This window comes from Alternaria ethzedia (genome assembly GCF_023757985.1).
Source record: "Alternaria ethzedia strain BMP 0044 chromosome Unknown scaffold_12, whole genome shotgun sequence".
NCBI classification, from domain to species: Eukaryota; Fungi; Ascomycota; class Dothideomycetes; order Pleosporales; family Pleosporaceae; genus Alternaria; species Alternaria ethzedia.
In genome coordinates, this window is record NW_026056205.1 from 800,990 (window position 1) to 819,372 (window position 18,383).

General features: G+C 53.1%; 7 protein-coding genes across 7 annotated transcripts; 3 read left to right on the plus strand and 4 right to left on the minus strand.

The window, feature by feature from the left end:
• Window positions 1-894: 894 nt before the first annotated feature.
• On the minus strand, window positions 895-2,932 carry J4E87_005823 (uncharacterized protein; the record flags this gene model as incomplete). The annotated part of the gene is made up of 6 exons (XM_049377428.1): window positions 895-1,002; window positions 1,084-1,395; window positions 1,460-2,335; window positions 2,397-2,697; window positions 2,840-2,856; window positions 2,927-2,932. 6 exons carry the CDS (start codon window positions 2,930-2,932, stop codon window positions 895-897), a joined length of 1,620 nt encoding a protein of 539 aa, XP_049233054.1.
• A 1,447-nt stretch (window positions 2,933-4,379) lies between these two features.
• J4E87_005824 (uncharacterized protein) lies at window positions 4,380-5,844 on the plus strand (the record flags this gene model as incomplete). The annotated part of the gene is made up of 3 exons (XM_049377429.1): window positions 4,380-5,255; window positions 5,379-5,587; window positions 5,646-5,844. 3 exons carry the CDS (start codon window positions 4,380-4,382, stop codon window positions 5,842-5,844), a joined length of 1,284 nt encoding a protein of 427 aa, XP_049233055.1.
• A 905-nt stretch (window positions 5,845-6,749) lies between these two features.
• Window positions 6,750-8,635, plus strand: J4E87_005825 (uncharacterized protein; the record flags this gene model as incomplete). Its single annotated transcript, XM_049377430.1, has 2 exons — window positions 6,750-6,810; window positions 6,864-8,635. The coding sequence occupies 2 exons, from the start codon at window positions 6,750-6,752 to the stop codon at window positions 8,633-8,635; spliced, it is 1,833 nt and encodes a 610-aa protein (XP_049233056.1).
• Window positions 8,636-8,797: 162 nt separating this feature from the next.
• J4E87_005826 (uncharacterized protein) lies at window positions 8,798-10,512 on the minus strand (the record flags this gene model as incomplete). The annotated part of the gene is made up of 3 exons (XM_049377431.1): window positions 8,798-9,546; window positions 9,837-10,184; window positions 10,251-10,512. 3 exons carry the CDS (start codon window positions 10,510-10,512, stop codon window positions 8,798-8,800), a joined length of 1,359 nt encoding a protein of 452 aa, XP_049233057.1.
• A 966-nt stretch (window positions 10,513-11,478) lies between these two features.
• On the minus strand, window positions 11,479-13,440 carry J4E87_005827 (uncharacterized protein; the record flags this gene model as incomplete). Its single annotated transcript, XM_049377432.1, has 1 exon — window positions 11,479-13,440. One exon carries the CDS (start codon window positions 13,438-13,440, stop codon window positions 11,479-11,481), a length of 1,962 nt encoding a protein of 653 aa, XP_049233058.1.
• Window positions 13,441-14,729: 1,289 nt separating this feature from the next.
• Window positions 14,730-15,896, plus strand: J4E87_005828 (uncharacterized protein; the record flags this gene model as incomplete). The annotated part of the gene is made up of 1 exon (XM_049377433.1): window positions 14,730-15,896. One exon carries the CDS (start codon window positions 14,730-14,732, stop codon window positions 15,894-15,896), a length of 1,167 nt encoding a protein of 388 aa, XP_049233059.1.
• Window positions 15,897-16,008: 112 nt separating this feature from the next.
• J4E87_005829 (uncharacterized protein) lies at window positions 16,009-17,955 on the minus strand (the record flags this gene model as incomplete). Its single annotated transcript, XM_049377434.1, has 1 exon — window positions 16,009-17,955. One exon carries the CDS (start codon window positions 17,953-17,955, stop codon window positions 16,009-16,011), a length of 1,947 nt encoding a protein of 648 aa, XP_049233060.1.
• Between the last annotated feature and the right edge of the window lie 428 nt (window positions 17,956-18,383).

Below are 18,383 nucleotides of genomic sequence, written 5' to 3' on the forward strand. Positions count from 1 at the left end.
AACCCGGACATTTTTCCCTTACCAAGGAGCTTCCGGCCTGAAAGATGGCTGAAACCAACAGAAGCTATGTCGAAGTACTGGTTCGCATTTGGGGCAGGGAGCAGAGCGTGCATCGCCAGAAACTTGGCAACCATGGAGTTACAGTTCGCGACGGAGAGACTAGGTAGAAGTGGGGTTCTTGATGGTGCAAGTATAGTACAGAACGATGTCGAGATCTATGAGTGGTTCAATTCGAAAGTCAAGGGCGAGAGAATTGACTTGGTCTGGGGTTGAGTGAGATGGCTCTGCAATCCCCTTGACTAGATGAAGTTTCGACTTAGGAAAAGGGCATGCATTACATAAAATGAGAACAAAGGATGTACACTTGTGTCGTATGTCCGGTTTGTATGCGTCCTGGGAGCTTTCATGACAGGCATCCTGCCAGGTCTTATGTCACCCAGTGCCGATTGTAAGTGTATCGGTCAATTGCATGCACGCTTCCAATGCAGGACAGTGTCACTGAAGCAATCATGAGTTGAGTGAGCGGCCTCTTTGAGAACGACTGACCATCGCGGACTCCATCGGCAAGTTGCGAAGCAAGTAGTGAGAACATGCGATCGGTGAGCATACATCAACAAGGAAGCAAGTATCTCAGAAATTAAGGAGATGTAATGTATTCAGAAGAAGCTACAAACTACTAACGCGGAGCAACAAAGGGGAAGAGAAACAACGGTAGAAAGAACATGGCAGAAGCCAGCGCAAGCTCACACTAGCGTGAAACGGAGCGACGCGACCAACGAAGCGTGCAAAAAGACAGCAGAGCCAAAAGCGACAATCCAGCTACCTCATCGGTTCGTGGCATCGCAGGATGGCTCGCTTCAGTCGGCACGAAGAGAAATGCCCGGCGGAATCGGTTCAAGGACGGCACTTCTCGCCTTTCTCGAAGCACAACTCGACAACCTCGCGCGCGCCGTTGTGGAAGCACTTCTTCTTGATGCCGCAGGTGAACTGCCAGTCGCACATCTGGGAGGAGTTAGTCGACGAACCATACCAATGAAGATGATGCAACATTGCAGGGGGTGGGTGGGCAAGGCAGTGACTTACGTTGCAAGACTCATCACCGGACTCGCACAGATAGCAATCCTCATCGGCAAAGGAAAAGTCTGGCCGGGTTCCGTTGGAGATCGCCGGCTGCAAATGGGTAGTCGTTGTGTTGGAAGTAGGGGCGTCATCGCCAGCGAGCACCAGAAGCATCGCGGCGGAGCCAAGGAAATCGCCGGAAGCCATGGACGTGTCGTATGCTTTGGACGCCTCGGCGTCCTCTAGGAGGCTTATGCAGATCTCCGCTTCGCTGAGAGGGTCTTTGCACAGGAAGTGCTCACAGCCTTGGTCTTCGTCGCAAGCGAAATCGCACCCCTGTTTGTAGCGGAAGTCAGTCAGAAGTTCTATGAGCACGCGACGGACTGGTGCTTCAACTTACATCGCATTCCGCGTTACCGTCGCAAGAGTCGCACATCGGCTTGGCGATAATGGTATCGCGGGGAGACATAGGCGCAGGGGTTTGGTTGGCACGAACTGATCTGGCTACGGTGTGGGTCGCGGTCGTGATTACAGTGACGGGAATCTCGAGCACGTGTGGTGAGCGCGAAGCAGTAACAGTTGGTGGCTGGAGCATGATGGTGGACGCTGGATCATGGTAGTGATAGGTGACAATGGAAGTTGTGCCTGGCTGCTGGTAGACGACAGTAGAAGCTGGGTTCTGTACGGTGACAATGGATGTGGTGCCTGGTTGCTGGTAGATTACGGTGGAAGCCGGCTTCTCCACAGTGACGGTATTAATCTGAATCTGAGGGGCTGCCACGACGACAGTGGTAGTCTGAACCCGAGGAGCTGTCATGACGACAGTGGTGGTCTGAACCTGAGGAGCTGTCACGACGACAGTGGTGATCTGTGGACGCTGAGCAACAACTGTCACAGTGCTTGTCTGTGGACGCTGAGAAATAACTGTCACGGTTTTGGTCTGTGGACGCTGAGTAACCACTGTCACAGTACTGGTTACTACAGGTATCGAAGTAGTGGTCGTAGTGCATGGGGAGCTCTGAGGAGCTACGACAACAGTAGTGGTACTGGTAACAGGGGCGGACACGGTGACGGTGACGACTGGCGAGGACGTGGGGCCAACGACGGTCGAAATGACCACTGTCTCGGTGGTAGTTGTGGTCTCGCTGGGTCCGGAGGCAGAGACGTTGAAGCCCGGGGGCTGCCATTTGGAACGGACGCTCATGCACACCGTCATGTGAGTGGCTAAGTTGTTGCAAAGGTACTTGTCGCACTCTGCGCAGTCGGCGTGGCATTCCTGAGAAAAGATAAGTTAGCAAGCTGAGTACAGGCAGGAAACCTGGGACGAATTAACGTACTGGGCAAGTTTGGTCGTTGCAAGGGAAGCATTCCGACTGCTTGAAGGCAGTGCGACGAGTAGGTGACTGGTTGTCGCCATCGTTGGAGGCTAGCTCATCGCGAGGGGCCAGACTAGTGTGCGTCGGGGGTAGGGCTGTACGAGCAAGCGTGATGGTAGTGGTGATGTCGGAGATTGATGCCTCAGAAGTAGGCATGGCGGTCACAGTTACGACAGAGGTGCTGATGGTGGTCTTGAGGATGGTGGCTGTGACTGTGTGATTGCGGATGGCATCGCTGAGCTCGGGCTGGACGTCGAAGCAGCTACGCGTATTCAGAAAAGCGTCGAAACATTGGTAATGGTCGCAGTCCCGACATTTGTATTCATAAGGCTTGCAATACTACCAGCCAGAAGGTCAGCAAAGATCATCCTATTCCGAAAGAAGAGAATATGAGGAAGACTTACGTCGCAAGGTTCCTTAACTGAGCACTGTTTGCATGAGGTTTCCGACAGAGCAATGGTACGAGGGGATACTGAGTTGTCGTTGCCAACAGCCATGTCGCCTCCCTGGTAGTAGGAGCAGTAGTTGTTCTTGTCGCAGCCAATGTGCCAGTTCCCGTCGACGACGGGAGTGTGCTGGGCTGGAACAGCATCGACAGGGTCCTCAATGGAACTTGGCTTGACTGCCAGGCCGGCAGGCGTAGCGGCACCGAAGGCGATGAAGCCAGCGATGACGCTGGTGGTGAGACGCATGGCGTGGGGTGTGGTTGGAGGAACCAAGCTCTACCGGTGGGATGCGTTGATGGGGTGGGCTCAGGTATGGATGACGGATGGATGAGCTGGGTAGAAGAGTTGATGGTAGAGTTGCTGGGCTGGTTGTGATGTGAGAGAGAAATGGAGGATGGAGACCCGAGGACGGGATTATATACTCATGCACGTAGCTTGTAGACGGGCAGCAGCAGTGAGGTGCTGCTGCTTCATGGTGTGTTGATGTTTACTGTGGTTGTAGATGGAAGAAGGTGGAACATGCTGAACCTGACGACGATGCTACTCCAAAGACAGCAAGGCCGACTCCTACACGTGGTAGTCAGAGAAGTCTCGAGTCTCCTCGTTGGAGAAGCGGCCAGTGCCTTGATCTTGCGGCCTCTACTACATGCATCGATAGGCCAGGTACCCAAACATCGTCCGCGGGATGGGCATGCTGCAACAATAGTTGGAACGGCTAATACAAGTGCTGAAGGAGAAGTATTGTCTTTCGAGTGTGGCTGCATCCTCTACAGCCTATGTCCTGTTCATGTCGGGTAGTAGGCGTCGGCGGACGTGCTCCTTCGTGATGAGCGTGGTGTCAGCAGCTCGGAAAGAGCGTATGGGCAGCCTGGGAACTGCATATAGCATGACACAGCCTTGGAAGGGGTGAATCGATGCACTACGAGCGTATGAGTGTGTCCATGTATTAAAGTCATGCTGCCTGGTTGCTGTGGGCTTGCGCTGCCATTTAAAGGTTTTGGGAATGCTGAAGTCTTGTGGCACGCGATGGAAAGGATGACGTTCATTGAGTCTAATGGAGTGGAAGCTGGCCGGGAGTCGCGAGATGGCTGCAGCCAATCAGGCAAGGGGCTGACGTAGCGCGTCAAGCTCCGTGGGGAAGGCGCGACGGTGGGTCAACTGCGACTCCATAGCTACCAGCGACTGCGAAACGACGCATCCAGACCTGAGCGCCCTGTTGGTCATGATGGACCTCTCGACGCTTGGGCGTGCCCTTCAGTGGCTCTCGTCCGCTCCTTCACTTCTGGTCCTGCTCCACGTTCCAGCGTTTCTGGCTACACAAACGCCTGCAAGCCCCGCGCAGCCCACTGCAGGCAACTGCGGCACCAACTTTACTTGAACCCTGATCTCGCCCGTATTCTCTCTCTAGTTTGCTGCCAATCCCGCTCGCAAGCCCCTCTACCTTGCATCTCCCTGCGCAGCTCATTCTACAAAACTCACGCGCGACCAACTGCCCGCCATGACCAACGACAAGGCTGCACCCGCCTTCATGGACCTCCCGCTCGAGGTGCGACACTCCATTTTCGAGCATGTGGCCGCGCGCGACGTCAAGCCTAAGAAGCTGCTCCGCTACTGGTTCGAGAAGAAAGAGGTCAAGGAACTCGTTGCCCAAGACGCCATTGACAACCCCAACGGTCCCACCCCGCGCGTCGTATACGCCAACGACTACGATGATTACGATGACGAGAGTGCTGTAAGCGACCACAACAGTGAGGAGGATGATCAAGAAGAGAACGAAGATGCCGCGGAGGACAGCGAAAACGAGGACGAGGACGAAGACGAAGATGGAAATGAGGACGAAGGAGCAGAGCAGGAAGATGGCAATAATGAGGATGAAGCTGAAGATGAGTCTGAGTCTGACTTGGACGGCGAAGATGAGGACGATGAGGTAGAAGGAGCTGTCGCCGGCGCGCACGATACCCAGTCGGCAACTGCTAGCGTCCACGTTCCAGCCCAAGCTACGGCTCAAGTTGACCCCGACCACCACTCCGAAGACGGGATGGCAGCGGAAGAACCTGGACAAGGACATGCCGGTGAGGGTGACAGCGAGGATGAGGGCGACAACGGCGAAGAGACCGAGGGTGCCCAGCTACACAATGACGAAGAGGCCGAAGGCGATAGCGAGGGCGACGAAGATCTGACTGATGACGGCGGCAACGCTGCTGCTACAGTCGTTGCGGCTCAGCCTCCTCCTCCCCCAGCACCCGTATTCCGACCCCATAACAAGTGGCGCCACATACCGAACTTCATGCGCATCACTCACTGTCCTCCGCCGGTCCAGCTCCTGCTGGCCTCCCGCCAGCTGAACAACGAGGCAAAGAACTGGTTCTACGATGTAGCTGTTCTACGTATTGACGCCACTGGTAGCTTCGCCCACACGTCTTTCTTCGAAGAGGCAAGTCATTTTCCTGTGTGAATTAACGTGTAACATTTGCTGACTTCGTACACCAATGTTCAGGCTTTCAGCCAGATCACCGACGCTGCCTTTTCTCCTATGGAGAACATTCGAAAGGTTAATATAACTTTCGTTTGGGATTCAGCCTGGATCCGCGCCGACACTATCGACTCCATCGAGGCCATCTTCCCTGCCCTTCTTCGCCAGCGCTCCAATTTCGTATTCGAGATCCTGTTGAAGGCGCCAGACTTGCGAGAGGTCGTCATTCATTGGTAAGTCAGCCCAAGGTACGATTTACTTTCGGTCAATCACTAACGTTGCGCTCCTAAGGCACGACTCCATTCAAGACGACGAGAGCGCTAACCTCATGCTCGACAATCTTGCACCCTTCCATACGTTGGGCGCTACCGTCAACATCATCGAGCACTACATCGCGGCGGACGCCAAGCCCAAAAAGCGTAGTATCGCTGGCAAGCGTCGCGTCGAGTTCCAAAACATACTTGACATGGGTCTTGATCGGCTCTTCTAAGATGCGATGCTTGGCACCGTCGTACGGCGAAAACTCGGTTATAATCTCGTATTTCTGAAGAAGGCAGCCATATAAGGATGTGATCGAGGGTAGCTTTCCTTTTTCATGAAGTTTCGCCCCAGCAAGCCGGGACTTTGCGTCCTAGTGCCTTAGCCTGCACATGCCATCGACTCTTGCGGTTACCGTGCATCGATCCATGGTTCCGAATGCGCAGTGTTAGTGGGCTGCAGGGTTCAAGTATCCGAAAGTAGGCTTTCGGAAATTCCAAGATACCTCATTACACTCTTTCACAATCTCTCTCATCTTTTGTGCTCTACGAATGAAGTGTTTGCTAACATCACCACCACCAGCTCAAAATTTAAAAGCTGCGCGGAACATGCGTTCTAGATTGTACCTCTCGACGTCCTTCTTTTCACAATTGTTATCCGCGGTTCTCGGACAGACGCATATGATCGCCGTCAGGTTACGGCTCACAAATGCGGGGAAAGAACACCTGATGTGCTATTCACCACCACCATGGCTGATAGCGCTAACACAAGGCTATCCTGACTGGACGGCATGGGAGATCGTTCAATTGTTGTGAGAGCTAATAGCTCGTAGCGTTCCCTAAGCCTTGGGGTCGCCATCTAGATGCGCGGAAAGGGTCCGCTAGTATCACCGGCGCCAAGCCGAAAAGAGCAGAAGATGGGGTAGTGCGGTACTCAAGTTCACAAAAGCCCTATGGCATCCGATAAATGGTCTGCGATGGACTGTAAGTGGCCGAACTTTGTTTGCGAGGGGCAAAGAAATACTGAACATTTACTTAAACGGATTGCTGGACTCCCAAATCTGACTCTTGACAGTTGTCTTGTCATCTGGTATCCGAACATCTTCTCAGAGTGCCCAGATCATAACAGAATTTCATCATGGGTATATACAACAAGCTTGCAGACGACATTAATGAGGTAGATGTCATCATCGCTGGAGGTATGTCTATCATATTCACCCTCATCGAATCCCCCATTGACATCTTTGTGTAGGCGGTACAGCGGGTTGTATCATAGCCGGTCGACTTGCTGAAGATGACCCCTCCCTCTCTATTCTTGTAATCGAAGGGGGCGCGAACAACAAAGATGTCGCCAGCGTTGTCAACCCCGTTTTCTACCTGCAGAACCTACTGCCTGCCACCAAGACCGCTCTCTTCTACAAAGGAAACAAGTCGAAGCAGCTAGCCGATCGTGAACCCATTGTACCTTGCGGTGGTACCTTGGGCGGAGGCAGTTCAATCAATTTCATGATGTACACACGAGCACAAAGATCGGACTTCGATAGCTGGAACACACCTGGCTGGTCAGCTGAGGAGATGTGGCCACACCTAAAGAAGCTAGAGACCTACCATGGACCCGGAGCGAAAGAGCACCACGGCCACAGCGGACCAATCCATGTCTCAGACGGAGGTTATCGCGCAAAGGCTGCTGAAGACGACTTCATAAGCGCAGCTGAGAAGGTCGGCTACCCTGAGATCGAAGACTTGCAGAACCTAGACGACAACAACGGTATTGCGCGTTGGCAACGCTACGTGTCACCAGAGGGCAAACGCCAAGATACCGCACACACATACCTCCACCCGAAGCTCGAAGATGAGCGGTATTCCAACCTTCACGTTCTCGTCGAATCGAAGGTGGTGCGCGTACTGTTCGACGAGAACAAGCGTGCCACTGGTGTCGAATACACACCGAATCCAGAGTTCCAAGCTGAAATCGGTTTGAGTATGCATCCTGTGAAGGCTGTGAAGGCTCGCAAGTTGGTCGTCGTTACATCCGGTGCTTGCGGTACACCGCCCATTCTCGAACGTTCGGGCCTGGGCTCCAAGGAGATACTCGAACGTGCCGGTGTACCTCTTGTGGAAGAGTTACCTGGTGTAGGAAAGGACTACCAAGACCACCACCTCCTTCTCTACCCCTACAAGACTGCCCTAGCGCCCGACCAAACCATCGATGGCATCCTCAGCGGACGTGCCGACGTTGCCGAGATGATGAAGAACAAAGACCCTATGCTAGGCTGGAACGGCATCGATATATCCTCCAAGCTTCGCCCTACTGAAGAAGAAGTCACTTCTCTCGGACCAGAGTTCCAAGAAGCATGGAACCGCGACTTCAAGGACGCGCCAAACCGTCCGCTGATGCTGTGTGGTCTGGTGTCTTGCTTCTTGGGCGACCCAGCAAGCATCCCTGCGGGCCAGTACGTCACAGCAGGTAACTACACCGCATACCCATACTCGCGCGGACATATGCACATCACCGGCCCGAAGCACAATGACCCACTAGACTTCGACGTGGGCTTCTTCAACGATAAAGACGACATCGACCTCAAGAAGCAGATCTGGGCTTACAAGAAGCAACGCGAGATCTTGCGACGTACGCAGTTCTACCGTGGCGAATTGGCTGCAGGTCATCCAAAGTTCGCTGCCGATTCCGCGGTCGCACTACAAGAGAATGTCGAAGGCCCTCTAGAGGATGTCAAGGACTTGGTCTACAGCAAGGAAGATGATGCTGCCATCGAGCAGTGGCTACGAGAGAACGTCAACACAACGTGGCACTCGCTTGGCACGTGCAAGATGGCACCGAGGGAGCAGGATGGTGTTGTTGATTCCTCCTTGAACGTGCACGGCATTAAGGGGTTGAAGATTGCGGATCTCAGTATCCCTCCGGAGAATGTGGGTGGTAATACGAACAATACGGCACTTGTCATTGGTGAGAAGGCGGCGGATATCATCATTAGTGAGTTCCGAGGCAGTGCCAGTACTCCGTAGGGTGGAATGGGCTGTAGTATGTAAATTAGCGTTGATCGAATTATAAGTTCCTTGCATCCGATGAAGTTCAATCCAAAGTGGTCGATGATTTGAGTGTAAGAAGGAGGCTCGTGCTGAACCGCCTCGTGCTTTCCCATTGGGCTACCTATCCTTTTGCCCGTCCTACAACCTATATCTAAACCGCCTATTCTCGCGATCTGTCAAGTCAAGGAATTCCTCATTCTCAAGATGCGTCCCATCATCCTCTCGATCCCTCTTCTTATTCTCCCACATGTAGTAGGCTCTCAACACGAGCGCCATAGCAGCCGCGAATGCGCAAGTCACTACAATGGTGACTTTGGCTGGTATGAAATCCGGCCCATCGCCTTGGCGGAATGTCAACGGTCCGATAATGTTTCCCAGACAAAAAGACATGAGCAAAATAGCGTTCATAGTTACTTTCTTCGTGTGACCGGCAATGTTCGCAGACACCCAGGAGTAGAGGAGCGGTAAGCTGGAGCCAATACAGTTGGTAAGATAATTCCCGATGAGCTTTCCCACTCTGGATTCGCCAGGGAGGAAAGCCATGAGGCAGCCTCCCAGCGCTCCAGGTATGAGCAAGGAGACGACGTTCAGTGCGCGTTGGTTGAAACGGCCGGCGAGATATGTAGCGATGAGGATTGAGATGACGCTGACGGCGCCCGAAGGTAGCTGTAGCAAAGCTGTAGTCTTAGAGCTGAAGCCAAATGACTTGATGAGCGTGGCCTGGTAGGAAGACACTGCACCATTGGGTACATTGGATGATATGGTGATGATCGATAACATCCACGTCTGCGGATCTTTGAAGCAGTCAAGCACTTGGTGAAATTTGAAATGCGTGTTCTCGATGCCAGTCTGGTTCTCGCGTAGACGTTCGATTGCCCATACCTTCTCTGCTGGGGTTAGGCGAGAAGACATCGGGTTGTCGGGAAGAAGCAACACCACTACGTAAGTCAGTACCATTCCGAGAACCAGAGATAGAGATCAGCATACCAGTTATACCGACTGAGACAGTAACTAGACCCACGACCAAGAACATGATCTGCCAGCTAGTAAAAGTGTCACTTTCGTAGTGCTGAAACCCGAAACTGATCAGACTTCCAATAATTGTTCCAGTTCCTGCAGGGGTAGAGGTACGAAGTCAGCATATGTCTCACATGCATTTCGTACAGCCAGGACTTACCGACTCCCAGATACCAGATACCGGTTCGCAGCGGTTGTTCTTTCTTCTTATACCACATCGAAGTTATCAGGATCAAGCTGGGCGCGACGGCCGACTCGAAGCAACCTAACAGGACGCGTGTAGCGACTAGAGCGCCGTAGTTCTTGCACACACATGTGAGTGCCGTGACGAGACCCCAGAGGATGACGGCTGCACCGAGGTACTTTGCAGTAGGCAGACGCTGCATGCCGTAGCCATGAGGGAACTCGAGCGCGAGGTAAGATACGTAAAAGAAGAGAGCGAGGTTGGAGAATTGTGCCGTGTTGATGTTCGCGTCCTCGTAGAGACCCATCACAGCCGCGTAATTCACTGGTATGAACTGTCAGTATGCTCGCTTACAGAGTAGTGATGCAGTAATGTAAAGATCTGACATACCTAGTGTCTTGTCCAGATACTGCAAGCAGTAACAACACCACATCAATGGCATGATCATCCAATCAATTTTCCGAACCAGTCTTCGCTCATCCTCTGGCGTAAGAGCACCGACATTGTGTGCATTCTTGAGAAATTTGAGCGCCTCATCGCCGTTGTTGGATGGCTCCTCGACGGTACCAATCTCGACATCTGAATGCGGTCGCGATGGAGAAGTGTCGCCCGATTTTGACTCGTGGGCTATCTCTTTCTCCGGGATGCTCATCTTGCCGATACAGAGACGAGGACAGGTAAAGTAGATGTTATTCTCGATTGGTTTCCATGTAGCATGCGGTGCGACATGGTATATGTAACGAACCCAGTACCCTACCATCCCAACATCTGCATTGCCGTGTCGCCCCTCACATGCATGCCGACCTCATACCCGGCATACAGCATTACCTATCAAGGAGCATCTATCGAAGATCGCTTCTGCGTCCTCAATGGCAGCCAAACATCGTTTCTTCCGACCAGCATCCCTTATCATGAACCCTGTAGCGACAAGCCGATGAACGCGCGATAGGTCCCAGATCTCTAGCCTGCATCGTAGGCGACACAGTGAGATCTTTCTTCCGAGGAATAGCCAAGAGTGCAGCGTGTGATAGCAGATTGCTAATGTGTAGACGTGATGATGTCAGTGGAGATAGTATCGCGGCTGATAACGCTCCCCGTTCGCTTGCGGGGCGCTAGGTGACGTTAGGAAGGTGGTGTGTTGGTCCCTGATGAGGGGTACAACGGTAGCCAACGTCGTGAGCGCCTATGGACTTTGTATGTTTAGCAACTGCAAAAGGTAAGAGCGATATCTCGGAAATAAGCCCTGCAGAACGGAAGTGTACGCAAGAACGCACTTATCTTCACCACTTCCTCCGTTACGAACGCTCTACATTTCTGTAAACCCTGGACCCCGGGAGAAAGATTGATGCAGTATCCATTCTCGCGTATATGCCAGACATTCCGCGGGAAGAGCTGGGGATAAATGTATCATGTCTTGCACAAAGAATGTGCACGTCAAATATCGAAAATTGTAATGTCACTTGAAGGATGTCTCACTACCGATAGAACAGCCATCACGGGGACCGATCAAAAGAGTTGCAACTAAGATGGCGTCCACGAGGGACGCTGTACAATATCAATACTGGGTATCAATCTTTCTGACGATCTGTGGCCACATCCGAACGCCAACAGCAAATAATTAAACAAGCACACTATCCAGTACGCCTTCGATCCAGGCTTCCCAATTTCCCCTCTTCAGCCCCGCCACCCCTTTGACCGCGGAGCCTTCGTTCTTCCCGACCTCTTTCTGCAGCCCTTCCTTCGCGCCATCGCCCTGCGCTTCCCACCACTCTGCCTCGGCCTTATCTTTGGCCCTCTTGACTACCCTCTCTTCGTCCTCGACGCGGTATAGATCACATTTGTTGCACTCGCCGCATGGCTGTCCGGGCCGTTCACGGAAGTGTCCACAGAAGTGTTGATAGCCCTCATTCGCAAGACCCTGTCGGCAGATGTAGCACATGCTGTACCCACAAAGACAAACGAGCTTATTGCAGCCCTCAGATTTTACAAAGCCTAGGTTGCATTGAGGACAGGTACGCTTGACTGCGTCTGTGGTAGCACGTTCGAGTGTAAGACGAAGGGACGTGAGTTGGGAAGAGAAACATGTGTGGGGGTCATGCCAGGGAAGGGAGCACGAGAGGCAGGATGCGCGACCACAGCTTGGGGAGAGACACTGAAACCGAAGGCCGCGACGCTTTAGGTGGACACGCCTGAGGGCGGATCGAAAGGGTGCGATGACAGGCAGGCGAAATGTGATGGTGACGAAGGTGTAGATAAGAATAAAAGCGAAAAGTAGGGCTCGCGTGGCTTGGAAGCACAGCAACTCGAATAAGGGCACCGATGCCAGCGAAGCCAGTATGAGTGGGCGGGATTTGAATCGTAGGCTGGCGAAGAGGTTGGTATCTGGAAGCGCGAGGTCATCCAACTCCGCATACGAGCAGAAGGGACACTGTACGAGTGGTAGCTGAGATCTGGTCAGTGCATCGCTAGCGAAGCGCTCGTTGAGTTTGTTCAGATTGTCCTTTCCATCTTGCTCTTCCAAAAGAGCGCGCTTCACAAACGAGAAGGGTATGCAGCCACGACACTCTTCGGAGCCACCGGTCATAGGCGCTATGCATTTCAGGGTACACAGGTCCGTGTTGATGTTACGCGCCCAGCCCTGGTCGTAGAGGGCAGCGTTGATAGCATGCCGTATGCAACGGAAGCAGATGTAGTGGCCGTCGATGTCGCAGGTCGACATCTGCTGAAGCGTGTTGGGTATGAAGCAGCATTCGCAGTCGTACATCTCGCCTTCACGCTCGGCCTCCTCTTCGTTCCATTGCATGGCCAAGTCATAGTCCTGTCGCAATTGAGCGTTCCGGTATTTCTCATGTTCCGGTACAATAAGTGCGTTGTAAAGCTCCTGATTCAGCTCGTCGCTTCGTGTCTTTACGAGAAGTGGCATAGATGGACGGTTCAGGCGTTCGTCGGCGGGAGTCCATATGACCAGGGGATGATCACTGGCCGTCGGCGCCTTCCGTCGCATCAGGAAGTTGGTGATGCTAGACCTCCAGCTTCTAGTTGATAGTTCCAATAGCGTCGGCCGTGCATGCGTATAGCTGTGGTTGTATTCAGCCAGCACCGCCTTGATGGTCGAGTGGCTCAGGCCTTTGAATTCCTGGTACAGCGCTTCTTTGGCAGCCTCCTTATATCGCCGTGACCGAAACTTTTCTTCCAGCGCAAGGGGTATGCCTCGTGTGTCTCTCGGTGCGTCTTCCTTGCGGTATTTGTACTTCTGCGCCGTCTCCCGCTGCTCTTCCTGCTCGGCGGGCTTCCTGTACCGGCCCCGCACATACTTGTCGCCATGCTTCAGGAGCGTCTCGGTGACGACTTGCAGCCTGCTCTCTTCGCTAAAAGTAGACAGCATCTCTCGGAAAACCTCGGGTTGCAGGTCGGGGAAGATGTCGGTAAGCGCTTGCAGGGCGGTATTGAGGTCGCGCAGGTCGGGCTCGTCGAGGCCATGACTGTCGATCGAGGGCGGAGGCTGGGCCGCGGGCTGCGTAGCTGCGGAAGCCCGTCGCAGCTTGGGTGGGCGTACCAGGGAGGCGAAGACGGTCGACATTGCAGATAGTGCGCCTAACGCTGCGGCGGAGGAGGTTTGCCAAGCATGCGGAGACGACAGGCCAAGAGACGTGAGCAGAAGTTAACTAGACATTAAAAGTAGTAGGGGGGAAGTAAGAAGCGTAGAAGTGAAGCATCAAGCCCGGAGATGGTCGTGTGCATCGTAGGAATTAAGTTGAAGGATGCTGCCGACTCCGAGAGGAATGACGCGTAACCGATCCAGACCCTGCCAATCATTATCGCCTGCGCACGTGAGACCTGCACCTCCACAAACACCCCCCTAGATTGTTCGACCCCAGCTGCATCGCCTCCAGTAACATCCATGCCATGTGTAAAGAGTCGACTGGTTGGATGATAGACATCTCAGACGCGCTTCGTCCTGCGTGTCATCGATGATGACTTCTCCAATGCCTACCTAGGTAGGCATCCAAGGCTGCGCACTCCTCTTCACCTTCACTCAGCCAGTGCAGCCGACTCTGACGGCGCACAGACTTGGCAGTCTCAAACTTAGGCTGTACAAGCATATCCTGATGCGCGCAACAGCTACCCCGCTACACGGGTTCTGCCTTACGGTTGCTACTCGACGCATGCTACTTCTGTCACGCTGGCATATGAACTCTTAACAAGCCAACAACTCCACTAAACATGTCGCAATCCGTGGCTCAGCCTCCCGCTACGGGACCAGGTGCTCTTGACGGCGGTGGAATCCCAATAGCCACTGGGGAGCAGAAGTCAGGTCAAAAGGTCGCTCCGATCAAGAAACGCCAACGTGGTAGAAGGCGGTAAGTATTGCGCTGACACTAGTCTGTACGAGTGTACAGACAACTAACAGAAGCGCAGCCAGCACAAGAATCAGGATTCAGCAACAGTGGAATTCGAGAGTTCAGTAGCATCGAATGCGCTACAAGCCCATGAGGCATTTAATGACGGCGATCCCCCTACAACGGCCGGGACTGCAGTAACCAAAGAAGACGATGCTATACGGCCGAAAGCACGAAATGCGCGTCCTTCAAAACTGTGAGTAGGCCCATCTTGCCCCAATTTCCACTCAAGTCTGACTCCACACATAGAGAGCGTGCTAGGCGAAATGGAGCGAAAGCATCTCCGCCCGTAACAACTTCTTTGGCGTCAGCAGAAGTTGCAACAGTGAAGGTACCCGTTAAGGGGAAGCTTTCGATATTAGCTCAAGGAGACGCAGTTCCATCAAAGGGATTGAGGCCTCAATCTGCGAAAGCAGGACAACCCCGGGCACAGCTTCCACACCAGGCGCCTTCTTGGAAAACGTCATGGATGTTCCGGGAGACCACCGAGCTGCCCGTTCGCACAATAGAAGCAACAACACTGGAGCCAGATGGCACCAAGGTGTCGTCTGAGCGTGGCTTCGAGACCTTGTGTAGCTACAACTGGCAGTGTGATGGGTCAATCTATGTACCTGGTGCACCTCCGAAGTGGAACCCTCCACCGCTGCCGACCACTCTGGCTCAGGACTCAGGGAGACACTTCGTCGATCAGAACGCATCTCGCGTGCCCAAGTATCCTTTCGAGCCAGCCTTCGCTGCCCTTGCTGTGATGGGACCCGACGTCGTGCTAGATCGAGTCGACATCATCGCCAACCGCAACAGTCTTCGCAAGCTACTCGATTTTTCGGCTGGGAGGAAACTGGACATTTTCTGCATGGGCTTACACATGGTCGGCAATACGCTCGTTATTAGCCGTAAAGAACGGAACGCTCAGCAAATGATCCATGGTGCACCGAACGCGGGCTACGGACATAACTTCGAGAAGACCTTCACCATGCCTGATCATGGAATGGAGAATTCTAGCAGTCATCACAGGGTTATTCGGTACTATATCGGCCCTTTGGACTGCGTTGTCCGTTTTGAAGTCGATGCGTATTACGATGACCCGGATGTCGTCCTGGACTCGAAGTCTAAACAGCCTAGGGATGAGCCTGTTGGCACCGTGAGCGCTGCTATGGCACAACTAAATATTGCAGGCCTGCCATCAACTCAAACTAAACCTCGAAAGACTCCCGTCGATAAGCCTACAGTAGTCGTTGAGAAGGGAATCTTCATCAACCCGTCCAAGCTCGCGGAAATCAAAGCCAAGAAGCTCGCACGTCTTACAGAAGCACTACCGCAGCTTTGGTTCGGTCGTACGCCCTACTTTATGAACGGCAACCACGACAAGGGTACGGTGCACTCGGTGAGCATCAGTGATGCTGAGAAGGAATACCCCCGATGGGAGGAAGCCAATCAAGATAAATTGCGCAAGATGGTGAGTGTGCTTGCAGAACTAAGGGATGCCGTCACACGTACGAAAGAGCGCGCAGCCGTGCTAGTCTACGACGAGAAAGGTGGGCCATTGAAGGTATATGCGATGAAGAAGAATCATGGCGTGCTGCCTAGTGAAACCATCGCGAAGCACTGGACCAACGCTGGAGGTAACGCGGGATAAGAACTCCTTCAAACTGCAGAACCGGATTCTAAATTTACACATATGGCCCTATAACAATCTTCCGAAAACGCCAATACTGAACACCCACTAGGAAACTGGGCAATTTGAGACTCTATCCTGGCACGTCAGTAGGTGCCTCCTGCATCCATTCCCATGTGACACTGATTCTACCCTTTCCACCGCCATCCCAGTACTTGTCGAATGTGCCCTTTTGCATGTCCAAATGCGTCACGTTACATGCTGTGCACATGTCTCTCACTACGACCTCCTGCTCCACCAGTTTCTTACCCTGATCATCAGCCATCCACATTCTAATGCCTCGAAAACACAGAGCACTCAATCTCATGTCCCTGCCGTCGTCATGTGTTCCTAGGAAGACCCAGTTCTCTTCCAAGGGAGATCCCCCAATTTCTCGGTCCATCTGGAACAGCACCCAGCTGACGGCGACAGCAAGCTCATTGCTTTTCATGTCAGGACCACCACAGGCTCCGACGCCACCGGGACCAAACTCTGTCAGGTGGCCGATCTGGGGCTCTGCGGGTACGATGTTGGGAGCCACGTAACCCGTGGGGATCGAGAATGGGAAAAGATCTGGCCAGTCTCTCGAAAGATGTTCTCCTGAATAGATTGGCGCTTGGGCCACGCCATCAGTTGGCACGGTACGTAACAAGGTATATTCATCAGCATCCGTGTATGGTTGTGTGGTATAAGTCAACATGGGGATTGTCCAGTCGGCTGGTGGCGTGTTAGAGTGATGTGGTGGTACTGCATTGATGTCTGGGGGTGGTGCCAGAGAAACTGGAACTGGTGAGTTTCCGGAAACGGGAGGAGTGGGGAGGACGGGCGATGGGACAAGACTGGCGGCGGAGGTTATGAGTTGAGGCTCACTAGCCAAAGCAACGAGACTAGCAGATGTACTGACAGGAGGAAGATTTGCATCCGCCACGGCGTTTTGTTGTAGCGAAAAGCTGGGAACATCAGACGCAATGTGGCTACTATCTGGGGTGGCTTCGACGTCTGCACTTGGTGCAGGCTCTTCCTTAGTTATCGATGGTCCGCTATCGAAGGTCTCCATCAAGGACGCGGCAATCATCGTACCTGTGCCGGATACCACCCCTCCTCCTTCTTCCCCTCCACATTCATACACCTTCCCCTTAAGAGTGTCTTGGACGTGGCAAAGCAAAGCCAGACTTTGAACATACTTTTCGCCTTCCTTAGCCAAGGCACACAATGCCTTAACCATGTTATTCAGCCTCTCGAAAGAGTCCTTGTGGTCGCATTTTGCTCCTTCGCTTATTGCTGGAAACTCCTGCTCGAAGGTATCGCATATGGCCTTGTTAAGCGTTTCGCCCATCTTGACATCCCCAGATGTCGGGGGTTTTTCTGACTTGACGGAGAAGCACATTTGTATGATTAGTAGCCGGAAATCCCAATATGCGTCCCAGTATGTCTTCATTACCTCTGTACCTGGCGGAGAAGGTGCTTGAACAGGCACTTCACGGCGTTCACGGATCTTCGAAGGCACTGCGGGATTCGGTTTGCCTATGAAATTCCAATGCTGGACTTCTCGACGCACCGCGGCATTGCTGCTGGTCGTACTCAGAACCTTTACACTGTAGCTGTTATCCGCGTCATTATTCTTCGTTGTCGCAGTCGGTATGATCAGAGAAGGAAGCAAATGCCGATTTTGCTCGTTATCCCTAGGGAACAGCGGCAAAAAGCGCCGGAGACGTAGTAGACTATTCCCTAGATTCGGTACTGCTAGTCGTTCCGCTTGCGCGACGGAAGATGTTGAAATAACTCCAGTCTCTTCACCTGCAGATTGAGTAGCTGAAGTTCCGGTAGGCGGTGGTGTTGTATCTAGACAAGGCGTAGAGTCGGCGGTAACAGACGAGAATTCCATGCTGGGGGCATCGGTGTCATCCGAGGGATTTGTAGAACTGGGTGGACCGTTTGTATGGAAGATGGTATTTGTTATGCACTTTGGCACGGTCTCTGCAGGTTCGGGCTCTGGCGTCTGCGGTGAAGCTGAATCGCTGCCAGCACTGGAAGCTACCATTCTAGATGTTCGAATAGTACTCGTGATCGTCGTTGTCAACGTGGTAGTAATTGTTATAGTAACATCTTCACAGTCCTCTAGGTCCTCTCTTCGAGCAAGGTACCCACCTTGGTCTAAGTCCAGAAGCGAATCGTAGCGGAGAGAACCATCAGCACGTTGGTCTAGATAGCCGCTCCTCCCAACAAGATCTTCTAGTACAGCTGTACTTTGCATGAAGTTAGAAGATTGGGAGGACGGGCTGCTGAGGGAACTCGATGATTGTACTGAGCTGGACTCGAGAGTGGACGTTGGCGTAAGCGTAGACGTAGTCGTAGACGTAGGCGTAGGCGTAGGCGTAGGCGTTGAGGATGGGATCTCGCTCGTTTCGATGGAAGACGAAACAACCACGACACTCGTCGGAACGGGTTCTGACGGTATAGCGGCATTTG